At 40.8% G+C, this 20,382-nt stretch overlaps 2 protein-coding genes across 10 annotated transcripts in view; one reads left to right on the top strand and one right to left on the bottom strand.

Annotated features, from left to right (window-relative positions):
* The window catches only part of LOC128675639 (uncharacterized protein), a 173,164-nt gene that overhangs the window by 6,807 nt on the left and 145,975 nt on the right, over positions 1-20,382 (top strand). The gene's annotated exons all lie outside the window — the stretch shown is intronic.
* Positions 9,195-10,943, bottom strand: LOC135309852 (uncharacterized protein K02A2.6-like). Its single transcript, XM_064436385.1, has one exon. The coding sequence runs from the start codon at positions 10,941-10,943 to the stop codon at positions 9,195-9,197; it is 1,749 nt and encodes a 582-aa protein (XP_064292455.1).

Genomic DNA, 20,382 nt, shown 5'->3' with positions numbered 1-20,382 from the left:
TAACTTATGTCTGTGAAATGGAGAAGGCAATGGAAAGCCACTCCATTAATAGTGTCAAGAAAGTTATTGAGTATTTCATTCCACGTTGACCACGTTTTCCCTCATCGTCGAATTTCCAATATGGCTCGTTCCGCAGCCATATGGGAAAGATATAAATATAATAAAAAGCCAATACGACGATAGAAAAGTTATCTATAGAGAAGTTGCTTCAGGGGGGGGGGCAATTTTGAGTGCACTGATAGATAGATAGATAGATAATCATTGTAATATATTATGGAAACTGAAGAGATGTGGATAATTAGCACAAGCCCGGTTTTTAGCTTGCATAATTTATTTAAAATTAAATAAAAATAAGTTATTTTTAAACCTCGACGCAAAAAGAGGGGTGTTATAAGAGTGACTGCTAAGTGTGTTTGTATTGTACGTGGTACCGTAGCTCGTCAATGGGTGAACCGATTTAGATGCGTTTTTTTTTTTATTTGATATCTATTTTTTATGCGGTGGTTCTTAAATATGTTTGATCAAAATCGGTTTAGCCGTTCAAAAGTTGTAGCGAAATGAATATTGAAAGTAGTTTTTTTTTAATTTGTCTAACAAATAAACTTGTAAATTACCTGATAAAACACTCGTCTGACTGTCTGTCTCTATTGTTTAGATGCTTTAAAATGGCTTTTGATGCGGATTTTTTAATAGATAAGTGTGTGAAGCATGAGGAAGGTTTAGGTGTATACAATGTCCGAGCGAAGCCGGGGCGAACTAGTATCAAATATTAAATAATATAAAAAATAGATATAGGTACTAATTGTAATAATGATTTAAGTCAAATAAATATATAAATATACAATAAGGATAAATCACACAGATTGAGCTAGCCCCAAAGTAAGTTCGAGACTTGTGTTATTTGATACTAACTCAACGATACTAGGTATATTTTATAACAAATATATTTGTATATAGATAAACATTCAAGACCCGGGCCAATCAGAAAAAGATCATTTTCCATAATGACCCGACCGGCGATCGAACCCGAGATCTCTCGGTTCAGAGGCAAGCACTTTACCACTGCGCCACCGAGGTCGATATTATAATAAATAAATTGAAAGTTTATTTAATTAGCTCTGCTACTGTCTACATTATATTTTCCACGGTTTTCACCCCTATTTCTACGTCAGACGAGACACTATTATTCCGCTCTAGTTATTCCAATGTGCATAATTTATTGTTACAAGTCTTGTTACTGCTATGGAGCTGGATACTAAGCACAGTATGGAAAAATAAAATTGTCATTAATTAGTACCATTTTACAGATTTCATTTTAGTTTCAATGATATCGAACACCAGATGCGTCCCGGAGCTTCGCTCCCATGGGAATTTCGTCATAAAAAGTGTTCTATGTGTTATTCCAGGTTATATTCTACCCGGGTACCAAATTTGACAACAATCCGTCCAGTAGATTTTGCGTGAGAGACTAACAAACAAACATATATACATGCAATACATTCCCACAAACTTTCGCTTTTGTAATATTAGTAGGATCTATTTAATAGACCCGTGTCGGCTTCGCTCACGTGAGACCGAAAAAAATGCTGACCCTACTCCTAAAGATTTCATCTACCTATCTCTGTGCAAAATTTCATCAAAATAATCCCAGCAGTTTTTGAGTTTATTTATTACAAACAAAAAGAAAATATTTTCTCTTTATAATATTAGTATGGATTACTTGCACTGAACTAAGAAGCTTTCGCCAGTTCTCAGAAGCAAACCAAATAAGAGAATCTCTATACATACATACTCTATGAAAATATAAAATGATCCTTATGACAACGGATTAGAAATCATATTTGCTAAATTGAAACTAGGTATTTTGACGGAGATTTGACCTAGTTAACTTCGGCGATGGTAACAACATCCTCCTTACAATAACGGGTGTAGTCCTTCCTAATCCTACCAATATTATAAATGCGAAAGTACGTAAAGTTATTCTTTCACGCAAAATCTTTCACGATTATTATGAAGTTTGGTAATATAACCTAAAATAACATATATGGTACTTTTTATCCCGAAATTCCTTTGCTCTCGTGATAATTTCGAGATTACATGCAAATATGTTTACCCATGATTTAGAGAGGTTTCGGCGTGGTAGCCAACAAATGGCTCAGGATAGAGACCTTTAGAAGACCGAAGGGGAGGCCTTTGCCCTGCAGTGGGACATAAAATACAGGTTATAAAAAAGTACATACCCAGGTTATTTTCTATCCGTGTAACAAATTTCATAATAATCCGTCCAGTAGATTTTGCATGAAATAACAAACATACATACATAAATGATCACAAACTTTCGCATATTTTTAAATAATACTCACTGTGGCCCGGGGCTTCGCACACTAACCTACACCTAAGCATTCCTCATGCATCGATCTATGTAAAAAATCTGCATAACCCGACTAAAAAATCACAACATATTATGAAAAGCTCGATAGTAACATTAAATCTATGCTAATGGTGTGCATATAAGAAAAATATTATCTACAAAAGCTACATACAAAGACAGCGAATTATTCCCTTTAAGATTTCAGTGGTTTCGTAATGACGTATTCTATTTGAAGTTACCTATCCTTGCATATGGAAGTCCCTGCGGCGACTGTCATAAATTACTTATTTGCCAAGAATATCTTTCTTTTGTAAATTATTCCTATATTACAGACATAGCGTCCAGTCTCTTCGCTTTAAAACCATTATAAATTACTCACCTATACCTTCTTTTTTAATTACTTTATCTATTAAAAACCCGCATCAATATTCTTTGGAAGATCTTTGGAAGATCATAGCTCGTCTGTCTCACTATTACTGTCTTACATACTGTGGAAACACTGTTTTATACGATGTAGTGATAATCCTAATTAATAAAAGCGAAACTGACTTGGTTATTTACGCCTTTCACGGTCTTTACATAATCAATGATTAGTTTATTTTTATTCATTCGTTTATTAATATTCATTAGTTTATTACCACTTCTAGCTTTATGTACTTAACTTGCTTTAAGAAGGAGATCTGTGCTCGTGGGAAACTTACGTGGGCGAAGTCGCGGGCTATTAAGCTAGTTATAAATAACATTATAAGATATTTTTTATACGTGTATTTCCGCGCTCGGCTCACATTGGTAACATTTTTTAGAAATATTTTTCCTCTACCAAAAACAGAGTATTATTTTTATTCAAATTTGTTATACGATTCATCAGTTGATCTTGCGTTGGCGTGTTTTGTTAGCTGGAGTACACAGAACAATGTATACTTAGGTATAGTCAACAGAATAAATAGCTTACTTGGTCCTACAGTCAGCTAAATAAATTGCTTGCTCGGTGCGCGCGTACTGAATAAACAAGAGTCAGGCTTGCTTGTTTGAGGTTAGGTTTCAAATGATTCTATATCTGGTTGAGCGAATAAAAGAAGAAACATATTAATGTGATACGAAATTAATAAACTCGATAATTTATTGGAGAAACTTAAAATATTAATATAATATTAATGCAGGATCTGTTTTTTGCTCGGGTTTGATGGAAATATAGCTATGTAATTACATTATAAAACAGAAATTTTAAAAAAGTAGACAAAACGATAAACTAAGTTTGTGGAGATACTATAAATGTCATTTGAACGTTTTGATTTTCCAAATTTCTTTCTCCATTTCAGATGGTTTTGAACACATCCTTGACGTCGTCAAGTGCAAAAAGTGCTTATAAAGTTCATTGACACTAGCAGAAAATTAACTTATGCCACCAAATCTTAGATATTTTGTAAAATAAACAATGAAATATCTCCAGCAATATACACTTAATCCCACCTCGAGTTGCCCTGCATAGCACTCTATGCAATGGCAATAGCGATGTGTTTTGCAATGATTTTTGTACCATGTAATGAGGTTAGATCCTACATCTATACAGCTCTAAGCAGATAGCAGTAGAAAAAGCGGCGATTTGTTGAAACTAGATCGATACGTCTCGCTTCTGACGTCATTCAGATGGTCTTTGACTTGATACAAATAGTTTAAGCGTTTTTTCAACGTCTCTAGTTAGGGTCATAGCTATCTAAAGTTTTAGACCGCGTAGCAAAAACAAAGCCACTCTTTGTATTTGCTTTATTACCATTTCTCTAACAAAAGTTGTGTGACGATACATATACATTGTATGACGGTATATTGAGGCATACAGAGCGGAGAATAAGTAGGTATATAAAAAAATCTATATTTGGTCCGTAAGTTAGACCATTCTTTATTTAAAAAAAATGCAAAAAGAATTTGCAATTTTAAAACAGCACAGAAACTTAATTTCTTTTTTGCCGAATAAAGTATATCTTTCTCTCTTACACCAGCGATTTCTATTTTGTCGCACACAGATGTACCTATGTGTGATATAGCCTCAGCGCAAATATCTAAAAAATCAAGTTTTTCCTAAGGAATGAATATCTAACAAATCTTGTTAAACGACCTTGTTCCGAAGAAAAAATGCAGCCATTTTGGCAAATTTTGGTCCAGAATTTGGACATTAGGGTCACGGTGAGCGATGTAAAAAACAATTACACATTAAACGCGGTGTAATCGTACATTTTTCTTTACATTACCACTCATTTTGCTTTCAAAGCTGACTCGTGTTTTGTTATATTTTGCGTTTCATTAGGCTGGGACTGTTTCATTTGATGTTCAGACGTTTTCATTATTAGACACCATGTCTTTGGATAAATATTTTGATGTTTGTGGGTCGGTCTGCATTTTTGTCACCATAATTGAATACATGTTTCTCGTATTTATTTATAAGATACTTTTAATATCTCTTTATTGTATTTTTTTAAAACAAAGCTCTTCTTAATTCTCCACGGGCTATGATGATGTTATTATGTTTTTTTGAAGTCTTTCTGTATCCCACAAAGGACATAAAATATGGACACTCCCAAAAGGATAACAAACAAATTTTCTGGAGCACGATATTGAAGTCGTAAAATATTTTTGGTTGAAATTTTCCCTTATCTTCGGTATCGTTCACTTGTTTACCATCAATTTTTTTATTAAAGCAATAGCCTCTAGATACTTTAACAAAGTTTATTGTATATTATGTAATAAAAAGAGGTAATATTCGATAATTATTACCGTTTCCTGAAGTTATGATACAAACTTCAGGAATTCTTTCTTCTGTTTGAATGGCGTTAGGTATTTTTAAATATATTTTTATCTCCAACTTACATTTCAAATTGGATAGAATACATAGCAAAACTTAAAAAAAAAAAACAATTCTTGGTGATAGCTATCACAAAGAATAATAGTAAGTAAGATTTTCCTCATAATAAAAAGTAATATACATAATGCATGAAAAATACGAATTGCATGGGACAAAATTAATAATATTTAAAAAAAAAATATATTTTTGCAAATTTATAAAATAAAACAGAAGTAAAGCGAGAGAGTCTCCTCTCTAAAGTAAGAAAAAGTATCACACCAAATGGTTTAAGACTGGGCGCACACTAACGTCACCGTCTTAAATTTTCAATTTCTTTTAATTAATAGCGGAAAGTAATAAAAATCCATAGGACCTTATGCTACACTAGATATATGGTTTTATTAGAAAGTATTATATAGTTGTCTATTAGACACAGTTACCACAAGTTACTAAAAATAAAATCGTGAACTACATTTTGTACAATGTATTTAATTTCTTAGCGAAAATTAAAAAAAATATATTTCATCAGAGTATGCTAGTTTATATAAATAATTTTAGCAAAAACTATTATAGTTTTCCATTGCATAATGTAATCACAGTTGACTAAATCTAAAACGGTGGGCACTAAATTCCTTTTAGTTTACTGTGACCATATTGTATTATAGAAAACTATAATAGTTTCTACTAAATTTCTTTATATAGTGTGGCATAACTGGTAAAATATTGTTATTCTATTATTTTTATGATCTTCGTAGGCACGTGTCGTATAAAGCACTATGTATCACTCGAAAGAAAGTACGATTCACAACTCGTGTGTGTTAGAATACAACTTAGAAAATAACTTACACCCTCGTTAGAATCTGTGACTTTTATTTCTCGATGAATAATGTACTTCTTTTGGGTAAGAAATAAAAGAGATTAATAACAATTTGAGGTGAAAAATTAATAATTTGTTTATTCGATAAATTAATAAAATTAAGCGTCTAAAATGAAAGCGCAAGTGTGCGGTTAGATAGGGCTTTAACTATATAGTTTGTGGAGACGTGAGGTGCCGACCACAAGCGTATTTTACTGGTGAACTACTCGCCGCAGTTTTAATTACATAGCCAGCTCACGGTTTTAATTTACTGAAATTTAATACTTACTATTATGTTTTTCATAGGGATTGCGGTGAAGTCGGCAATTTTGAATCTCATTTATTTGTTTTATGCATTTATTTGCACTTATTTATTTGATAAATTTAGTATTTAATCAATATTCTTAAGTTTTACATATTTGAGCCGTTTGGGACATTAGAGCCTTGGCCATCGGCCATTGGCCCATAAATTGTATAAAGGCATCCAAGTTACCCTTTATGTTTTTCCAGTTTATATTCTACCTGTGTACAAAATTTCACAACAATCCGTCAAGTAGATTTCGCGTGAAAGATTAACAAACATACATCCTCCCAAACTTTCGGATTTTTATAAATAATAAGTATAATGTAAGGATACAACCACTCTAATTTCTGTGAGTATCATTCGCCAACCATTATTTCGCTTAGTATCCTTTACCCATATATAAAAGACTATTATGTTCAAACTATTGTAGCCCGTAATTGGCTATCGACTAAGTAATCATATCTATTGAGACGTCAATGAAAGATGGCGGTTACTGACTAACTGGTTTATTCAATAATGAACATACAAATATAAATATACCCTACACCTTTCCCCTCTTAAGTCTAAACTTACTTACTAATTCATAAGTACATAAGTATATTTTATTTATTGTTTAATTGCCCGTTTCATGGCACGCAGTGCGCGGGCAGACACTTTGGGTTCAGGGAGAGTGGAACATTCTGAATCGACCGGCTTTGAATTAACTTCGCTGGGTTTTATAGTTATATCGGGTACCTTATTTCCGTCCTCACTACTCCCTACGTCCGCTGCGTCTTCAAACTCTTCCGCATAGTCCTCTACTGTTTTCTCTTCCTCCCGCGAAGGGTTAATGTTAGTCTGGGTCAGTGAAAAACGAGACTTATCTTTAACAGGCAATAACTGATTGTGATGTCTACGCCATTCTAACCCTTTGTCTAAACCTACTTTATATGAAACTGGTCCTGTCTTCGCTGTAACCGTACCCTGCTCCCATTTATTTCCTTTTGCCGAATAGTTTCGGACTAGGACAGGCTCACCAACATTTATTTCTCTGGTATTACCTTTCGCATTGGTGACCTGACGCTGCTGAGCAGCTCGCACGACAGTTGCTAGGTCCGGACGGAGCGCGTCCAAGCGGTTACGTAACCGTCTCCCCAACATAAGTACCGCAGGCGAGACGCCTGTAGTTGCATGCTCGCAGTTGCGATAAGAAAACAAAAATACACTTAAGGCCTTTTCAACATTTTCTCCTGTATGTACTGCCCTTTTGATTGCTTTCTTAATCGTTTTTACCGCGTTTTCCGCGGCCCCATTACCTTGCGGTCGGTAAGGCGCCGATGTCACATGCCTTATACAATTTTGTAAACAAAAGTTTTTAAATTCCTCAGAGAAAAATGGTGGGCCGTTATCAGTCACGAGTAGTGCAGGTAGACCAAACCTGGCGAATATAGACCTAAAAGCAGAAATTGTTGACAGTGCATCCGTTCGCGTCATTGTTATTACTTCGATCCACTTCGAGTGTGCATCGACAATTATAAGGTACCGTTTATCAGCATATTCTCCAAAGTCAGCGTGTATCCGCTGCCACGGTACCAATGGATACTCCCACGGATGCATAGCCGCGTGAGGGGGTGCGTCGCGGACCGCCCGACATGCTTCACATGTACGACAAACAGTTTCTAAATCAGAATCCAACCCAGGCCAATAAACATAATTACGTGACAAATTCTTCATTTTATTGATCCCTAAATGGCCTTCATGTATTTCTTCTAATACCATTTTACGCAGTTTTGGTGGAATAATAATTCTATATTTGTAAATAAGACAGTCTAATTCAGTTACAATATCTTTTTTCCGTTCAAAATAAGATTTTTCTTCCTCACAACTCGCTTTTAACGGCCAACCGAACTTAACATACCCCAATATCTTACTTAACAATGCATCTCCTTTTGTGTGTTTACTAACATCTCTGAAATCAACCGGTACATTGTCTATAACTATATTCATATAACCTAGCGGCCGCGTAGTGCAGCGGCGCTCGCTAGACAAAGGCAAACGAGACAGCGCATCTGCCGGTCCGTTCTCACTCGATCTTACAAATTCAACTTTAAAATCATATGCAGCTAACCGAACCGCCCAGCGCTGTAAGCGACTCGCAGCTGTTTGGGGTATGCCTTGTTTGGGCCCTAATATGTGGCTTAAGGGTTGATGATCGGTGCGCAACGTAAATTTCCTACCAAATAAATAATGGTGATGTCGCGTTACCCCAAAGAATATTGCGAGCGCTTCCTTGTCTAACTGACTGTAATTCTTTTCCGCATCGTTGAGCGTGCGCGAGGCGCAGCTGACCGGCCGCTCGCCCTGCGGTGTGCTGTGCGCCAGCACGGCGCCCACCCCGTACGCGCTGCTGTCCACCGATAGCACGAGCGGCCGCCCCTCTTCATAGTGTGCTAGTACTCTGTCACTGGTTAATGCCTTTTTTGCATCCTTAAACGCGTGCTCACACTCCGGTGACCAATTCCACGTATTTCCTTTTTTTAAAAGCTTATGCAAGGGATGTATCATCAAACTCAGGTTAGGGATAAATTTACCATAATAATTTAAAATACCGAGGAAGCTTTTTAACTGCGTGACGTCCATTGGTCGCGGGGCGCGAGCAATCGCGTCCACTTTCATCGGGTCAGGATGTAAGCCTTTTTTATCAATTATAAATCCTAAATATTTTACACTCTCTTTTAAGAATGTACACTTTTCCATTTTAACTGTTAATCCCATGACCTTTAACCTTTCTAAGACTAATCTTAAATTACATAGGTGCAATGCTCTAGTCGCCCCGGTGACAGCGATGTCATCCAAAAATACAACGGTATTCGACACCCCTCTCAGGGTTTCTTCCATCAATTTTTTGAAACTTTTCTGGGATACAAGATAAGCCATATGGAGTACGACGATATGCGAACGTGCCGAGGTGGGTTGTAATCGCAGTAAAAGGCTGGGAATCTTCCGTTAACATTGTCTGTGCGTAAGCATGTGTTAAATCTATTTTGCTATATTCCTCACCCCCACTGAGGGTCGCAAACAATTCTTCAATGCGAGGAAGTGGGTAAAATTCGCGTTTTAACTTCGGATTAATGGTTACTTTGTAATCCCCACAGATTCGAATATCGCCGTTCTCCTTGACCACAGGTACAATCGGAGTGCCATATTCCGAGTTTTCCACCCGATAGATGGTGCCTTCGGCCTCGAGCCGCTCGAGCTCGGCCTGGACGCGCGCGCGCAACGCCAGCGGCACCGGCCGCGCGCGCACGTACACCGGCGACTTATCACTTAATTCTAATTTAATTGTTTTTGTACAAGTTCCTAATTTACTTGTGAACACTTCTGGAAATTCTGTAGCCAATCGGTTCCCGATCGAGTCTTCTCGTATCTTATTAAAACTAATTTGTTTAATATTTAAAGCGCGAATCCATTCTCTGCCCAAAAGTGGGCGACTCCCATTCTTAATCACATAAAGTGTTAAATTATTAGCTGTTACGTGCCCGAGAGTAACGTTCACAGTAATCGACCCGAGCGATTCAATCGGTGAACCGGCATAACTACGCAATACAATGTTTTGGACAGTGATGGGTTTATGTGTAAAATATTGTTTATAAAAACTTTCACTGATTGCAGATATGCGACTGCCCGTATCTATCTCACTCTCCACTGGAAAACCGTCAATGTTCACTTTAATATAAAATGGTTTGGTACCTGTAGTCATCAGTTCGATGTTGAAAATGTCCTCATCATCCGATACTTCCTCCATTTCACTCACAAAATTTTGCCGACCTATTGACCGATCACCACGCACTTTGCACATTATTTTCAAATGCCCTCTTTTATTGCACCGATCACAGTTGTAATTAGCAAACCTACACCGGTCGGGCCGGTGCGCCTTCCCGCACCGCCAGCAGGTCTCCGCGCCGAGTCGCGCGCCGCGCCCGCCGGCCCCGCGCCGGGCGCTCGCCTGATGCAAGCCTTCGTCCGCCCCGCTGCCGCTGCCGCCAGCACCTGAAGCCTCCTGTACAGCCACAGATGTGGCTCCGCTCACTTCCGCGTGCTTCTCTGCAGCCTCCAGCGCGAGAGCCAGTTCCACCGCCTTTTTATAATTGATATTTTCCTCAGCGAAAATTCTAGATCGCATAGTCTCATTCATCAAGCCTGATACGAACTGGTCGCGAAGGTTTTCCTCTAAATTATTCCCAAAATTACACGTAGTGGCTAGATGTTTAAGATTCTGCAGGTAATCCGTGAGTGTCTCGCCAACACGTTGCCGTCTCAAACGAAACACGTGGCGTTCGGCGATCTCGGAGCGTTGTGGTTCCAAATGTTGCGTTACGAGGTTGACTAATGCGTCGAATGTCTTGGTCTCAGGATGTGCGGGCGAAGATAAATCGCACATAAGCGAGTATGTAGCTTCGCCGACGACCGTTATCAATAGGGGCACATGCAACTCGGCTTTGATTTCGTTCAGCACAATATATTGTCGCACTCTGCGTATGTACGCCGGCCACTTTTGTGAGTTCAAATCGAAAGGCTCTAATTTCCCTATCGGCATTTTGCTTAATATCGCGATACACCGCACACAAATTACCTAAATGCACGCACCGAAACTCGTCGCCAGTGAGACGTCAATGAAAGATGGCGGTTACTGACTAACTGGTTTATTCAATAATGAACATACAAATATAAATATACCCTACATCTATAAATCCCCTATAATTAATATTAGGCTAACGATGCCTGTGTTCTGTATCGTGAAAGTATCCGCTTATCAAGTTAGTTGAGAGTCAATATAATTTCCAAAGAGAGTAGGCGTTATGCTGATGATTGGTAAATAATGATATATCTTCAAAATCAGAAAACAGTCGAATCTTTAAAATTTTAAGGGTTTTTAACTCAGTCCTCGGACTTCACGGCAACACATCCCTAAGTCGTCAGAGCATTAAGTACTGTAGGATTTTATTTATTTTTTGTTGATATATGCGTCAAAAAAATATAGATACTATAATGATTAGACAACATATCTAAATGAAGATTTATTTTAAACAATTCTATTTTAAACAAATTTAATCTCACGATCGGAATATTTTTCATTTTCCTCGACGTCGTCATAAAGTGTGTGTTCTCTGTTCTCGCAAATTGAATGCACACGAGACAGGCGACAAAAGATGGAATTGCATAAGCGATAACAGAATATACGGAGTTTCTTAAACATTTTGCGTATTATTTTACTGATATTAAAATATTTTCGCGTCGTCGTAATTTTCCACCTAGACTGACTGGCGATCGTACACGGTGTTAGAAATGAAAGATTAGTGGACTTAGGTAGGTACAACAGCGTTTATTATCGTACAATGAGGAGCCTTGACACTTTACAATCACGGAACATTTATCTTAGCACACACGACTGTTACAAGACGAACGACGACACAGACTGACTTGAGAGCGGGCGCGGGAAGCGGGAACGCGTGATGCTATCCACGGTCTAAAGCGACTGCGAGCGCCAATCACGATCGAGGACCGCGAACATTACCAAATAAGGCGCGTTATTTGCGCGTGTCCCAGTATAGTAAAAGCATACGCATTGCCGCCAGCCCACAGTATAAATTAATGCAGGGAACGACTTATGTATCGGTAACATCCTCCCGCCGTGTGAACGCAGTAAACATATAGGCAGTATTCAGCTACCGATACATGTAATCCCGTTGATGACAAGTTAATACTTGAGTGGTCCTTACTTAGCTAACTGGTACAAGTTATAGCTCGGTGTACAAGGAAATATACAATAAATGCTAACATTTACAATTACGTACACAAAACATATAAGTATTCTAACGAACACAATGATTTACACATGAACATAATTTCAATGAATAAAATTATTTACACAGGAACATAATTCCAATGAATACAATGACTTACACAGGAACATAATTCCAATGAATAAAATGATTTACACAGGCACATAATTCCAATGAATAAAATGATTTACACAGGAACATAATTCCAATGAATACAATGACTTACACAGGAACATAATTTCCAATGAATACAATGACGCGCTGTACCGTAATATAAGCTTATCGATTGTAAGGAATAATTTGAGTTACTATGTCGTGACAAGCCCACGACAAAACGCGTCATGTATACAACAACTATTACAGTTCAACAACTAGTATAGTTATAGGCAGATTAAACAAATTATGAATATAACTAATAAAGTTCAATGATAACTTGAATTATTACATTGAAGTTATAGACTAAATGAATTACAAATCTGACTTTTGGAGAATTATACAAACAACGCAGCTTAACATTCTACTGGCAATATAACTAAACGCTTAGTCGGGCGACGCATTAGGCCATTCTTAGTTTTGACGTCTACGACTCGTATTACTCCGTCCGCGCCTGGATAGACCTGCTCCACCCTTCCCTTCGGCCATACGTTTCGTGGTAACGTGGAGTCCACTATGACGACCACATCGCCTACTTTTACCGCCTCGCCGTGACCATGCGGCTCCCGCCGATGATGAAGGAGAGGTAGGACTTCCCGCACCCAGCGCTGCCAGAATAGATCAGCCAATCGTTGAGCAGCTTTCCAATGCGACCGTCCAAGCTCGTCTACCTTGGTAAATGCGCCCGGTAATGGAACCTTTGAAGGACCCCCTAATAGGAAGTGGTTAGGGGTTAAGGCGGTGTCGTCTTCCGGTGCGACCGACACGTGTGACAGTGGTCGAGAATTAATCGTATGTTCGACTTCCGTAAGTAGAGTGTGGAGGACGTCTTCGTGAGGGTGACGTTCGTGCAATGTAGCCGTCAGTGCGGTTTTAACTGAACGCACTAACCGTTCCCAAGCTCCGCCCATGAACGGTGCACCTGGAGGAATGTAGTGCCAGTTTATTTGTCGAATGTCCGCTTCTTGTTTCATAGAGGTTAGGGCTGCCTTTCGTAGTTCAGCATCAGCTCCGTGGAAGTTAGAACCATTGTCACTCCATACAGTGTCGGGGCAACCACGTCTAGCCATCATACGACGTAGTGCGAGCACAGCAGCATCAGCAGAGAGTGACGACGCTATTTCTAAATGAACTGCCCTTGTCGTCAAGCAGGTAAATAAGGCAACGTAGCGCTTCTCATGGTGTCTCGCTATGGTGACTGAAAGCGGCCCGAAATAATCCAATCCTGTTTGTGTGAATGGACGCTGATGATGGGTGAGGCGACACGGTGGCAGGTTCCCCGTCAGCGGTTCCGGAGGCGTGGCACGGCGCAGTCTGCAGGGCTGGCATCGTCTGATGACTGCTCTTACTGTGGGTCTAATGCGTAGCATCCAAAATCTTTGGCGTATCTCATTTGTAACGCATTCGACGCCGCTATGATGTAACTTTCGGTGGATCCAGTTTATATACAGTCGACTGTAGGCGTGGTCTCCGTCTAACACTGCTGGGGACAGAGTTTCCTCGTTGATATCAGTCGCGGCGGCAGTTCGAGAGCGTAACCTCATTACGCCATTTTGGTCCATAGTCAAGGATAGATGTCGAAGGCGACTGTCAGTAGATAGTCTCCTCCCGCCGGTGATGTCACGTAGCTCCGACGAAAAGCAGTCTTCCTGAAGGGCGCGTGTCCATATGAGTTCAGCGCGGCGCGTGTAAAAGGCTGCGAGGGGCACGTAGGTGCGGGAGGCGCTAGCATTGCTGTGGTTGCGCTGTGGAGTCGTTCTTGCGCTAGCGCGGGATGACCGGGGCTGGACGCCTGTCCAGTCAGGGTCCTCAGATGGAGTGCAGCGAGTGCGTTTTCTACGCATGGCGGTGACGGTGTGGGTTTTGCAGCGATCGATGAATTGCAGTATGCGTGCGGTTGATCTGATTAGATGGATCCAGGATGAGAATCTCGACACATCGGGTAGGGCATCTTTGAGTTGCGGGCGAATGGTGGTCGCAGCCACACGTTCTTCGCCAGTTTCTGTGGAATGGAGCGGGTCCTTGTCGTGCGGCCAGAGTTTTTCTTCTTTGTATAGAAATTCCGGGCCTCGAAACCAACGATGTGCAGCTGTGAAGTCGGTCTGTACGCGACGAGTAGCGTCGTCGGCGACGTTGTCAGCTGTGGGCACCCATCTCCACTCCGAGGTCGTTGTGGTCTCTTCCAGTTCGGCCACGCGGTGCGCTACGAAGGGTTTGAATGAACGCGAGCCCGCGCGCAGCCACGACAACACGGTGCGCGAGTCAGTCCACAGCACGCGACGATCCGGGCGACGCGAGTGATGAAGCTCGACGGCGTGCGCCAGCCGACCACCCAGAACAGCCGCCTGTAATTCAAGTCTAGGTATAGAAACAATCTTAATGGGGGCCACACGTGCCTTTGCTGCCGCGAGCGAGACCTGTACCTCGCCTTTGTCGTTTACTGACCGCCAATAAGCCGCAGCGGCGTAGGCGACTTCGCTCGCGTCAACAAAAACGTGCAGCTCAAGTGTCTCTGCTGAACTAAATAATGGGTAACATCGGGGTAGTGCTACATCCTTTAAACCTTGTAAAGAAATTAACCAAGTCTGCCAAACTTGTTCTAATTTAAATGGTAAGGGGTCATCCCACCCAACGTTACTGCGCCAAGCCTCTTGTAATATTTGTTTGCCTTGGATGGTAATTGGCGTTACAAGGCCTAAAGGATCATAGAGAGACATAACTTCTTTCAACAATTGACGTTTAGTAATACTATTGTTGAAGGAAAATTTAGATAAATTAAAACCCAGGGTGTCGTCGGCTATTCGCCAAACGAGCCCCAATATTTTTTCTTCTTCGTTGATGTTGACATTAGGAGTCATGGGCTCTACTGCGAGACCGGCGATGGCGTTGCTGTCATTCGATGCCCACTTCTGCAGCACGAAGTTGCCTCGACGGTGTACAGCATCCACTGCCTGAGCCACACGGTTCGCCTCAGCCGCGGTGTCAAAACTCTGTAAATAGTCATCCATATAGTGATTGTTTATTATAGGATCTACAGCTTCGGGAAATTCTTCTTGATGTAACAGAGCATTATGGTTCTTCACATAGATTGCAGTGCTAGGTGACGAAGTGGCACCGAAGAGAAGAGATGTCATTCTGTACTCCATGGGTGCGTGGTCTGTCTCGTCACGCCATAGAAAACGTAAAGCGTCTCTATCGCTCACTCTTATTTTTATGCGGAGGAACATGTCCTTTATGTCAGCGGCTACTGCAACTGGTTTCTGTCTAAACCGCATAAGGACACCTAGTAAAGATTGTAACAGATCGGGGCCAGTTAATAAATAATCATTAAGGCAAACACCATCGGTACGTGCGGCTGCATCTTTAACTATACGAACTTTACCGGGTTTTGAGGGGTTCACTACCGGAAAATGAGGCAGATACCAGGTGTTGCCAACAGGGGGCGCTGTCGGGGCGAGTTCGGCGTATTTATTTTCAAACAGAGAATGCATTTGTTCTTTGTATTTCTGACTCAACGCTGGATTTTTCTTAAGTCGTTTTTCTACGCCCTGTAATCTACCGAGCACAGCCTGATAATTATTAGGGAAAGGCTTACCTTCTTCTTTCCATAGTAGACCTGTTTCATAGCCACCCTCGGTTAGCGCTTTGGTTGTTTTCTGCAATATTTGCAATGCGCGGATTTCAGGGTCAGCTTGAGGTCGGCGCGGCTCTACTCCCAATGACTCCAAATCGTAGTGCTCCTTTATTAATTGTTCAAGGGCTTCGTCTTTCATATGTGCATGGCTGCAATGAAAACGCTCTTGCAGCATGTAGCCACCGCGACCGTAGGGACATACTCTTTTTTGTCCGTGTAATACCCAGCCGAGAGGTGTGTGCGACGCCACTGGCTGTTCTAGCTTACCACGTCGTACCTCAGATGCAATGAGCAGGGACCAATTGTCTTGTCCTATTAGTATAAGTGGTTCCGCTGTTGCATAGACAAGTTGGTCACTAATGTCTTGTAGATGTTCACAATGAGCTAGGGCTTCGGTTGGCACAGACTGGGGGGAAATGTTCAAACTATCTATGGTACGTGCCTCGATATTAATTTTATTATTTGTGTACTTACCTTTAATGGAGAACTTTACTCGCTGGGAGTTAACAGCGTCGATGTGCGCTCCTGCTATGGCCTCTATGACAAAAGGTGCTGCTGGCCCAGCGACACCAATCTTGTCTGCCAGACTTGATGTCAGCAATGTAATGGTGGACCCGTCATCTAATAAGGCATAAGTATCTATCTCACCATGTGGTCCCGATAATTGAACTGGTAAAACTTTGAGGTAGGTTTGCACCGAACGCAGTGCTCCCGCCGCTGCTGTAGTCGCGTTGCTACACGACTCGAAGACAGTCGCTTGACCTCCGGCTCTGTTGCTTTGCGTTCGCTGTCGTGGTGCCGCCACGCCGTTGTCACTCTTCATTGGCTGCGCTGCGTCGTCGTGCAGCAGCTTGTGGTGGTAGTACTCGCAGCCTTGCGCTTCGCACTTCTTCCCTTTGCATCTGTGATTCCATGTCCGTTTGCCAAGGCATCTAAAACATAATTTGTTTTTACGAGCTGCCTCCCACCTTTCTGAAGCGGTTATGGATATAAATTTAGGGCATGCCGGGGTATAATGGCTTGAGGCGTTGCATATAGGGCACATGTTGACTTTTGTGTTTGTGGTGCCACAGTGATGGCGCTTGCAGTCCTTTCGCTCTTCGACTATCTCACATTTGGCATGCCTAGAATTGAGATCAGCCTCTCTGTCTAAGAAACGAGCAATGACAAGCAGCCTAGGTTCAGATGCATCCGCCAAAGCCTCAAAATCATACCACCTATGTCGTAAAACTGTCGTTAATTTATCGCATACAATGTTAGTAATTTCTGGGTTATGTAAGTACTCGATTTTATTTAGTGCCTTTATAGTAGATATAATATTATTTACTTTAGAAGCAAAAATACAGACTTCCCTTGGACTATCTACCAACTTTGGTAAGTGGCGTAATTTTTCCAGTTCGTTTGTAACCAAAGCGTGTGGTCGGCCGAAACGTGCTTCTAGCCTTTCCACAATTTCTAGCGCTTCAATACCTCCTACAAATAAACCCTTTACCGATTCCAAAGCTACTCCCTTTAGGCACTTGCGAAGCCGGGCCTTATTTTCCGCCTCCGTAAAGGCGGACTGTGACTCGACAAATGCACTTTTAAAATATAACCAGTCACCAGTATTTCCATTAAAGTAAGGTAAGTCAGCATACCTGTGAGTCGCGGGTGCGGGGCGAACCCCGCGAACTACCTCTAATAAAGCCGCCGTTAGGTCTCTCAACGGCTGGCTGGTGTCGTTTGGCTGTGGTACTCCCGCCGTCGTGGTGGCGTGCGACCCATTGGACGCAGTTGTGACGGGAGCGACGGGTGCCGAAGTGCCACCGGGCGGCAGTGCTGCGGCCGTGTCGTGCAGCGTTTCATCTTGAGTGCCGCTGCTAGTGACTATAGGTCGGGGTGACTCCGTGATGGACGATGGCTCCTCGAGTGGTTCCCTCGCCGTGCTTCTTGTTCCCACCATTGTGATGAAACGAGTTCACTGGTAGGTGTCCTGACTGAGGCACGCGGAACGCGACGCGGTTGCACTTTAATATTAACTGTCCGACTCGAATGGACCAGATGTTAGAAATGAAAGATTAGTGGACTTAGGTAGGTACAACAGCGTTTATTATCGTACAATGAGGAGCCTTGACACTTTACAATCACGGAACATTTATCTTAGCACACACGACTGTTACAAGACGAACGACGACACAGACTGACTTGAGAGCGGGCGCGGGAAGCGGGAACGCGTGATGCTATCCACGGTCTAAAGCGACTGCGAGCGCCAATCACGATCGAGGACCGCGAACATTACCAAATAAGGCGCGTTATTTGCGCGTGTCCCAGTATAGTAAAAGCATACGCATTGCCGCCAGCCCACAGTATAAATTAATGCAGGGAACGACTTATGTATCGGTAACACACGGGACCTCCAGTGTAGCAGTCCAGATAGTCCTAATGATGATGACCATTAGGCCATAAAGGTCGTCAAACAAAAGTATTCTATTAGGGAAAGTTGTTTAAATATTTCGTGCTCAGTTCGTTCAAACAATGTTTAGACAATGTTCGTTTTCCCCATTTCAGCAACACAGTAAAACACATGGTACAGTATACAAGCACACACATCCTGGCAACTGTATTTACAATGTAGATTTGGATTTCTGGGTTACTGGAGTCACTGGAACGTATAAAGATTTAGTGCAGGCTAGGGTCCGTGAATATACATGCTGGTATTGCTGGTGTTTGAGTAACCTCTTCTGAATACCTAACAGACAATTCAGCGTGGGGTAACCCGCACGCTAGGGGCACCATTTTTATCAATATTTTTTAATTAATAGCGACATCGAATACGATTACAATAGGTAAATATATAATGGCGGACAAATCACATGAAGGGATTCTGTTTCAGTCAACCAACGATAGATTGATAGGTTATACTTACACTATTATTTATAATTATTACTAAACTCTATCCCTCAACTCTGCTTGTCCACGCTGCATTTGGAGCTGTGACGTCACGAAGCGCGGGGTCAGCATAAAAACATACCTTAAAATTTTAAACATACGGCTGTGGTTTTATAGCCGCCTGCCTAACGTTAACCTTTCTTGGAGAAGATCTCGTTGCCTGTCAGCTGCCTAGGTTATCAGTCCCTTAGTCACCTCACCTAAACTATTATCATGAATATTGTTTGACATTGTCCAGTTCCCGAAATAAACCGTTAGTATTGTACAATTGTGTCGTGAGCTCTGGAACACGTATTTTGCAGTTATTTATATTGATCATCATTTTGTAAGCACATTGTAATTCAAAACGAAATATCCATTTTCGGAGGATTAAGTTTTTAACTGTTTTGTATATATCTAATATTAACTTTTTTAATGTGTTATATGTAATGTAAGAGTGTAGGACAACCGTACGAACGCTTTTATACGCTTTTGTTCATTCAAAAGACTTTTAAACAATAAAATAATAATTTAAAAGAAGCAATATCCTTCCAGACAAAAACTTAGAAGGATAAATCTGATTTTGGTAGATAAATATCCCCAACCGAATAACTTAATTTTCTGTCAGACTGTGTCTCGCGCATCATCAATACGAACTCGTCAAACTCAATTTGCAACGACATCGGTTCCACTTGGTTATTGTTTTTGTAAATTATTTTATATTGCTAATAAATTCGGTGTTTTTATTTGTTTTTAGACATCTAACACCGTAAATTAGAAGCATTTACTATATAGAAATTCTTAAAATAAATCCTTGTGATTTATTATTATTCCTCGAATTTTTCTCTAGAAATTTTTGTTTCCACTGCTGGGCTACGAGTGTTTGGTATTTTCTCTCTATTCCTTGCCGAAGTCATATGACCATCTTGTCCTTGACCTTCCACTTTTCCGGTAGCCGTTGATAAGAATCCATGTGGTCAATATGTCTGTCCATCTGTACATCATTCCGGATACATGCGGCAGACGTGACCCGCCCAGTCCCAACTCAATCTAACCGACTTTTTTGCCGCATTTATACATTTTTGTTATCCCACGCAGCACTGTGTTTGTCACTCGGATGACGAGCACCACAATGAATTAATTAGCACTCGAAATATTTAAATAACATCCATGTCCTAAAATAAAATAAAATTAATTTATTTCCAATCAACTATCAATTACTATTACAAATAAATAAATTACTATTACAAAGTTAGAAATACATATTTCAAATAATAACAAATAAAATAGTTAAAACTGTCGCTCCAGCCCAGCATGTCTGTCGCAGCAGTGCCGAATGTTAATGCGAATGTGAATAAACAAGCTAAGCTAGCTATTCAGCTAGGAACTATTCGAATCGGTGTTATAAACGGAATATCTCCTACGAAATTGAGAATTCCATAGCGCGGGAATAATTTGAACCGCGGGCAAAATCTCATAAACCTTGGAAAAATACATGT

This window comes from Plodia interpunctella, chromosome 14 (assembly GCF_027563975.2).
Source record: "Plodia interpunctella isolate USDA-ARS_2022_Savannah chromosome 14, ilPloInte3.2, whole genome shotgun sequence".
NCBI lineage: Eukaryota > Metazoa > Arthropoda > Insecta > Lepidoptera > Pyralidae > Plodia > Plodia interpunctella.
The sequence above is the reverse complement of the archived record's forward strand: the minus strand, read 5'-3'. Positions and strand labels throughout refer to the sequence as shown.